The 7,995-nt window shown below is 46.6% G+C and overlaps 1 protein-coding gene across 2 annotated transcripts in view; it reads right to left on the bottom strand.

Annotated features, from left to right (window-relative positions):
• Window positions 1-1,652: 1,652 nt before the first annotated feature.
• Window positions 1,653-7,995, bottom strand: part of Naca (nascent polypeptide associated complex subunit alpha) — a 13,483-nt gene continuing 7,140 nt past the window's right edge. The window contains exons 4-10 of one of the 2 annotated variants that reach the window (XM_029482739.1): window positions 4,987-7,951; window positions 3,845-3,930; window positions 3,246-3,323; window positions 2,495-2,641; window positions 2,160-2,288; window positions 1,913-2,035; window positions 1,653-1,801 (exon numbers count right to left, since the gene is read on the bottom strand). In XM_029482739.1, the coding sequence (XP_029338599.1) occupies window positions 1,787-1,801; window positions 1,913-2,035; window positions 2,160-2,288; window positions 2,495-2,641; window positions 3,246-3,323; window positions 3,845-3,930; window positions 4,987-7,951 (3,543 nt within the window). In that variant the 3' untranslated portion in view covers window positions 1,653-1,786. The remainder of the gene's footprint in view (window positions 1,802-1,912; window positions 2,036-2,159; window positions 2,289-2,494; window positions 2,642-3,245; window positions 3,324-3,844; window positions 3,931-4,986; window positions 7,952-7,995) is intronic. The other variant, XM_021173852.1, reaches the window with a different exon arrangement.

Raw genomic sequence — 7,995 nt, 5'->3', positions numbered from 1 at the left:
CCACCATGTGGTTGCTGGGATTTGAACTCTGGACCTTTGGAAGAGCAGTCGGGTGCTCTTACCCACTGAGCCATCTCACCAGCCCAAAAGTTACATTTTCATAGACAGCTTTTGAGTCAGGCTCCTCCTTGGTAACCTAGGTGGGTTTGACACTATGTGATCTAGGCTAGCCTTGAACTCATGATCCTCTGCTTCAGCACAGAGTATTGGGGTTTCAGAGACCATGACATTACAGAGCAGAGCAGACAGTCCTTGCCATGATGTTGTTGATGGAGTTTCTAGGATTTGCATGTCCAGTGCTTAGCACATTGTAGGTCTCAAGAATGGTGAAGGGTTGTATACACCTTAATCCAGAAGCAGATCTTTTTGAGTCTGAGGAAAGCCTGGTCTAGTGACTTCCATACCAGTCTCAAAACAAAAAAGGTATGTGGCTGGCACCATGACTCAGTGGATGAAAATTCCTGCTCCCAACACTTACAAAGCCTAAGTTCCATTCCTATGTGGTATAAGAGAATGGGTTCCTGAAAGCTGTCTTTTTACTTTTGTGGTACTCTGTGGCATGGATGCAAACCCATCCTTACCAACACACAAATTCTTTTTTTTGGTTTTTCAAGACAGGGTTTCTCTGTATAGCCCTGGCTGTCCTGGAACTCACTTTGTAGACCAGGCTGGCCTCGAACTCAGAAATCCTCCCTTCTCTGCCTCCCAAGTGCTGGGATTAAAGGCGTGAGCCACCATGCCCAGCTCATTGTAAATTTTCAGAAGACAAAAATAGGTGAAGGCCTATCATTTTCCAAAGAAACAACAATATAATTAGATTATAGTGAATAAAACCACACAATATAGATAGCACCACAAATAAAAAGAGACCGAAAGACAGATGTATAAGTATTTTAAAAATGACCATAATAAAAAAATTAAGAAATTACAGGCCAATACTCATCCTGTGTATTCTGTTTCTCTTCTTTGCCAATAAAAGAAAATAGATTAAAAGTGGCAAAAACCTGGTCAATTGGATATAGAGGCAGCCTAAGGAATGGGAAGAGTTTTTTTTTTTNAATCCGCCTGCCTCTGCCTCCCGAGTGCTGGGATTAAAGGCGTGCGCCACCACGCCCGGCTCACAAATTCTTTAAAAGACTTGTCTATCATATGTGTACCTAGTACCCAAAGTTTAGAGAGGGCATCAGATTCCTTTAAACTCACAGCAGATAACAGTGAACCAGGATGATCTGGGAAATCAGTCAGTGCCAACTGAGGAGAGGTTGAGGCAGAAGAATAGCCATGAATTTGAGTTCTTCTGGGCTAAAGCTTAAGATCCTGTCTCAACAACAAAAAGTTTACTGATCATATTGTATCACCTAGAATTTTAAAAAAAGAAAAAAAATTTGTTTGAGACAGGGTCTCTTTACAATGTAGTTCTAGAACTCACTATGCAGACCAGGCTGGTTTCAAATTCAGTTTTTCCCCCCCTTTTTGGTTTTCTCGAGACAGGGTTTCTAGGTGTGCCCTGGCTGTCCTCGAACTCAGAAATCCACCTGCCTCTGCCTCCCGAATGCTGGGATTAAAGGCATGTGCCACCACGCCCGGCACATAGAAAGTTTTAAAAAAGATTTTCCCCCCACATACTTTCTGGGAAAAGATCTTGCACCTGCTGAGTCCATCCAACAAGAAGCCACAACTTTATTAGTGATAGAAACAGTACAAATTTTAAACCAAGCTGTAGTTCCACTTTTCAAACACCAAAAAGGGGGGAAAGGGGAGGGGAGTTGTCCTCGCTGTCAAATAGTTACATTGTTAATTCCTGCAAAGAAGAAAACAAAAAGATAATTAGAGGCATTTATAGGCTAAGAGGTAGAGAATTCAGGTCATTATTTCAGGCTTTGTAATGAAGCCTAATTGATGGGCCACTCACCATAATAGCATTTACAATATCGTTACTGTTGTTTTTCAGGGCTCGAACAGCCTTTGCTCTTGATACGTTTGCTTGTGACATGACCAATTCTATGTCCTTAACTTCCACACCCGTTTCATCAACCTAAAAGACGGAGGGGGGGAAGAGTCTTAATAAATCAAAGGTAAGAAGAACTGCCATAGTTTCCTGAAGCAAAAGTTGCCGATGCGGAGAGATTAAGTAAAATCCTCAAGATTCTGTGGCTTACCTCCTCTTCTTCACTCTCCTCTTGGACGGTTGGAGTCTGAGTGTTTTCCTGAATGTTTGAAACAGCTTCACCTTGAACCTTGAATTTCTCAGCAGCTGCTAACTGTGCTTGCTGAGACAAATCTTCAATCTGCAGGGCAGAGGATAGAGGTGCGGGTAGGTGTTTATACGTGAAAAATGCATCTCAGGAAACTCAACGCTACACACACACACACACACACACAATTTTTGGTATCACAATTGGTCCTTAACCTCTACACAGCAGCAGCAATGAATTATCTGACCCCAAATAACATTAATACTTGTATGGAGCAATTCACCTGAAATTTTACTAACCTTGGCTTCCCCAAACACTATGTAGGTGTCTGAAGCTGGGCTCTTGTAGACATCTGGCTTCGTGATGACAAAGAGGATATTTTTAGATTTTCGGATAGTGACTCTCGTAACCCCTGTAACCTGCCGAAGACCCAGTTTGGACATCGCCTAAAGAAGAAAAAGGAACGTTAAGTTTCTAACTTTAGGAGCAGCTTTAAAAAGACAAAAACAAAACAAAACAAAAAACAAACACATAACAAGAAACAGTCCCACATTCAACATCCACAGCAGACTTTTCCTGTGTTAAGAAAGAGAACAGCTAGAGGGGGCAGAAAAAAAAGAAAGAAAAAAAGAAAAAGAACAGCTGGGACTGGAGAGATGGCTCAGTGGTTAAGAGCACTGACTGCTCTTCCAGAGGTTCTGATTCAATTCCCAGCAACCACATGGTGGCTCAGAACCATCTGTAATGGGATCTGTTGCCCTCTTCTGGTGGGTCTGAAGAGAGTGGCAGTGTACTCACATAAAGAAATATTAAAAAACAACAACAACAACAACAACAAAAACCCACCTGAGTGTGCTCAGCTGTAGCAATTCGCCATGAGTTGTACCCTTTGGAGGTAGTTTGGAGGTAGTCTGATGTACCCTAAGCTAACTGACTTGCTACATAGCTGGCTAGCTCCTAACTCCTAGTCCTTCCACTTTCGTGTCCCAAGTGCTGGGATTTCACATATGCACACCCAAGCCCTGATCCACACTCATGACTCCATCTTACCTTCCTTGCCTTCTTCTCACTCCGACTCTGCTTGGCTTTACTAACAGGTTCTTCATCGATCTCAGCTGCGGCTGCCAGCTGAGAAGACAAAAGTTTTGTTTTGAGATGGGGTTTCTTTTTTCTTTTTTTTGGTTTTTCAAGACAGGGTTTCTCTGTATAGCCCTGGCTGTCCTCAAACTCAGAAATCCGCCTGCCTCTGTCTCCTGAGTGCTGGGATTAAAGGCGTGCCCCACCATGCCCGGCTGGTTTTGTTTTTTTTTTTTTTCTAGACAGGGTTTCTGTACAGCCCTGGCTGTCCTGGAATTTAAGAGATCTTCTTGCTCCTTGAACAGATTCAAAGCTTTGGACAATTGCTTCCATGTGGTTTTGCTTTACAAAAAAGATTCACAGTTCAAAGAGCCAAATCCTTTAGAGTTCATCTTGGTTGCAGACCTTCAACCAATTTTCTTTTCTTTTTTTTTTGAGACATATTCTTTGGGTCCAGGCTGACTTTCAATTTCTGCCTCAGCCTTCCAAGTACCAGGATTACAGGAACTGGCCAGCACACTTGTCCCCTAGTGCATTCTTGACTCAATGTAAGTTATTAAGAGAGCACGCACCTGGGCTTGCTGTGTGGCCGTCTGTGTGGAGTCTTGTTCCTCGAGCTCTGGCACTGACTCATCACTGTCAGACTCTGTTCCCGATCCTAGGATGACAGGTAACTTTTATTCAACAATAGAATTTTAAGAGGTGGCACCTCATCATAGCCTGACTGAACTAGCTGTCGCTGCTTTATGCAAAGGCTTACAAGGCTAAATGTAAGTCAATTAATTGGCTTCTGTGACCCAGCCCGAGGCCTCCAACTTACAGGAATCCATTGAAGACCTTTCTTCAGAGATGTGGGACAATAGCTAGACACAGCTAAGCAGCTCATATGCTGCAACTGCCTTCTCTTTTAAGGTCTTCAGTTCTTGGCACAAACACCAAGCATCTATGAGATTCCAAATTTTATCCCCATTCCAGAAATAATCAGACAGAAGGCATCTTTAGATACAATTAGGTGAAAACCCTTTAAACAGGGTTAAAGGGTCAGAAGCAGTTGTGCACATACATTCTGCCTTTCAAACCACTCCCGGAAAGAATTTTAACCAGGCACTAGACAACCTCTATATTGTTAAGCCCCATCATTGGCTCCCCCACTCCCAAACATAGCTGACACATCTAAATTTCCCTTCAGTTGAAGGGCCAAGCATCTACTGGAGAGGAAAGCCACACCCAGACCATTCTCAGGCCAGGAGAAACAGTTCTCTACAGTCTTAAGAAAAGGAAGTCCCCGGGCAACTGGTAGTTACTAAGTCTAAGAAGAAAAAGAATGGCTTCAAGGTTTTTTTGTTTTCCATTTTAAATATTTTTTTACAAAAGCAAATTCCAGGCCCAGGGACAAGGTTAGTGATGTGATGAGAATTAAGAGTACAGTGAAGACCTGGTAGGTCTTGGTTTTCAGTATCAGCTCAGGTTAAAAAGGATGTTAGATCCAGAGCTTACTTAGCCTGGACCACTTTACACAAGACACAAAGTATTATTACCTGAGATGACAGAAGCCAAGATTTAGATCATATTTCTAGAGCTTCTACCTTATGTACTATGCCCAAACTCAAGCAGACATACTGCACAAAGCGACGCGTCCTAGTTAGTATTGGTGGGTAGCCCCCAAGAGGGGTGTGGGCAACACACCATGCACACAGCAAACCAAGGCAAATACCCTTGTTGTTCTTCAGAACAGGCTGCTTGGCAGAGGGGGCTGGGGCAGGGGTCCCAGCAGGTTTAGGGGTGGGCATGTTGACGAGGATCGGCTGGAAAGGCTCTCCCCCAGAGACCGCTTCCGGGGGAATCAGAGGCGGCAGCTCATCCTCCTCAGCAGGGACTGGGAGCTTAGAGGGTGACTCCAGCACTGATCCAGGTGCGGACTCAAGAAGTGGCTGTTTAGGAGGCAGAGGGGCAACTGGGGAGGGAGCAAGAGTCAGGGAAGCTGCTGGGGTAGGCTTTGGAGCCACAGATGCAGACACAGCTTCCGGAGGAACTTTGTCAGAGGTAAACGCTGCTAGTGGAGTAGCTACCTGAGACCCCACAGGACCCTTTGGGGAATGAAGACAATCACTGCCTTTTGCAGGGCAAACAGGCAGAGTTCCTATAGCCTTTGAAGTGTCTTTCTCAACAGGGACTGTCTGAGGGGCTAGAGCTACTGCAGAAGGGAGGCCCTTTGTGTCTTTCTTAGCGGAGGGGTCTGGGCACTTAGGAGAGGAAGCAGAATTGCTGTTGGCTCCTGGGCTTTTCTGAATGGGAGCAGTGATGACCAAAGCACTTTCTGGAGCAGGTACAGCAAGCACTTCCGTGAAAGCTGTAGGACCTTTCGGTGCTGGGAGCTTTTCAGATGCCTGAGGGGTAGTAGCTCCTGTGCTACAAGCATCGGTTACAGGGGAAACATGAGAGTCTTTTTCGGAAGAAGTGGCAGTGGGTGAGAGAACAGAGGCCTCTTTAAGAGAGGGAAGAGTTGTAGCTGGGAGAGTAGAGGCCCTTTTGGAGGATGGAGCCTTTTTAGGAGGGGAAGACATGAGAACTTTGGACATTGAAGTTTCTGAGGTCTCCTTGGGGGCCCCTTCAAGAGATGGAGCTGTTGAAGTCTCAATGGGGGTCTCCGTAGCTGCAGCCTTTTTACAAGATGGGATTGTTGTGGCCTCTTTTGGAGCTGTTTGAGGAGCTGCAGTAGCTGGGGTCTTTTTGGAGGGAGAAATCGTGACTGGGGGAGCTGGGGAAAGGGAAGCAGCAGCTAGGGCAGTGGAAGCATTTGCAGCAGCTGGAGCTGCTGGGCTTTTGCTGGAGACAGGCAGAACAGCCGGGGCAGCTAAATTCTCCTTGGGGATTGTAGTGGATGGCGCCTTTTGCAGACTGGGAGGAGCTGTCTGTGCCAGTGAGGTGGTGACAGCTTTAATAGAGGGGCTTGCTGGAAACCCTTTAGGGGCTGAAGTCCTTGGTGCCTTTTTGGATGATGGAATTTTGGGGCTCTTTGTTGGGGAGGGAGGGAGGGTTGATGGGGCTTCTTTGAGATCTACAGTCTTTGAGGTCTTCTTATGGGAGGAAGGACTCTTGACTGGGGGCACAGCTGGGGCTACTGGAGTCTCTCTTGGGGAGTCAGCAACTTCCTGTGTCTTGGCAGGGACTTTGGAGGCTGTAGTTTCTGAGGCCTTCTGTGGGGTGGCAGGCTTTTCTGGTGGCGCAGTGGTGACCCTTTCAGAGGGTGGGGCTGCAGTTTTGGGTGCCTTTTTGGGGGAGGAAGGACTTTCAGCTAGAGTAGTAGGGGCATCTTTAGGAGATGGGGTTAGAGGATCCTGTTTAGGATCTACAGTTTTGGGGGCCTTTTTGTGGGAAGAAGGAATCTCCAGGGGCACAGCTGGGACCCCTTCAAGTGAAGTTTCTTTGGGACCTACAGTTTGGGAGAGTGTTTTGGAAGATGGGGTTACTAGCGTTTCTTTAGGACTTGCCATTTTGGAAGTCTTTTTGGAAGATATGGGAATTTCTAGAGGTGCAGCTGTAACTCCTTCAGGAGATGGGGCTGTAGGTGTTTCTTTGGAGCCTGCTTTCTTAGAGCCCTTCCTGGGGGAGGGAGGAATCTGCACTGGTACAGTGGTGGCCCCTTCAGGAGATGGAGCTGGAGTTTCTTTGGGAGCTGCAGTTTTAGGGGCCTTTCTGGGGGAGGGAGGAATTTCCACTGGTACAGCTGTGACCCCCTCAGAAGGTGCTGAAGTTTCTTTGGGGACTGCAGTTTTGGGGGTCTTTTTTGAAGGTGGGGTCGCTGAAGTCTCTTTGGGACCTGCCACTTTGGGAATTTTTTGGGGGGATGGAATTGTTGAAGTTTCTTTGGGGGCTGCAGTTTTAGGAGCCTTTTTATGGGAGGCAGGACTCTCAGCTAGGGCATTAGGGGCACCTTTGGGAGCTAGGGTCACAGAAACCCCTTTGGAGGCTGGAGTTGGGGGTGAAGGAGAAATCTCAGATGGCACAGCTGTAACCCCCTCAGAAGATGTGGCTGGAGTTTCTTTGGGGGCTGCAGTTTTGGGGGACCTTTTGGGGGATGAAGTCATATTTTCTTTGTGGGTTGCAGTTTTGGGGGATCTTTTTGGGGATAAGGTTGCTGAATTCTCTTTGGGGGCTGCAGTTTTGGATGCCTTTTTGGGAGAGAGAGGACTTTCAGCTTCGGGAGAAGGAATCTGTTTAGGGACTGCAGTTTTGGGGGCCTTTTTTGGGGTAGGAGGAATTTCCAGTGGCACAGCTGTGACCCCTTCAGGTGGAGTTTCTTTGGGGCCTGAAGTTTTGGGAGACCTTTTCTGGGATGAGGCTGCTAAGCTTTCATTAGGGGTTGCATTTTGGGGTGTCTCTTTTGGAGGCAGAGAAATCTCCAGGGGCACAGCTCTGACCCCTTCAGGTGGAGTTTCTTTGGGGCCTGCAGTTTTGGGGGACCTTTTTGGGGATGAGGCTGAATTTTCACCAGGAGTTGCACTTTTGGAGGTCTCTTTTAGAGGCAGAGAAACCTCCAATGGCACAGCTGTGACCCCTTTAGAAGGAATTTCTTTGGAAACTGCAGTTTTAGGGGCCCTTTTAGAAGATGAGGTTGCTGAACTTTCTTTGGGGGCCTTTTTGGAGCAAGGAGGAATCTCCAGCGGAACAGCTGTGACCCCTTCAGGAGATGGAGTCGCTGGAGTTTCTTTGGGGGCTACAG

This window comes from Mus caroli, chromosome 10 (assembly GCF_900094665.2).
Source record: "Mus caroli chromosome 10, CAROLI_EIJ_v1.1, whole genome shotgun sequence".
Classification (NCBI taxonomy): domain Eukaryota; kingdom Metazoa; phylum Chordata; class Mammalia; order Rodentia; family Muridae; genus Mus; species Mus caroli.
The sequence above is the reverse complement of the archived record's forward strand: the minus strand, read 5'-3'. Positions and strand labels throughout refer to the sequence as shown.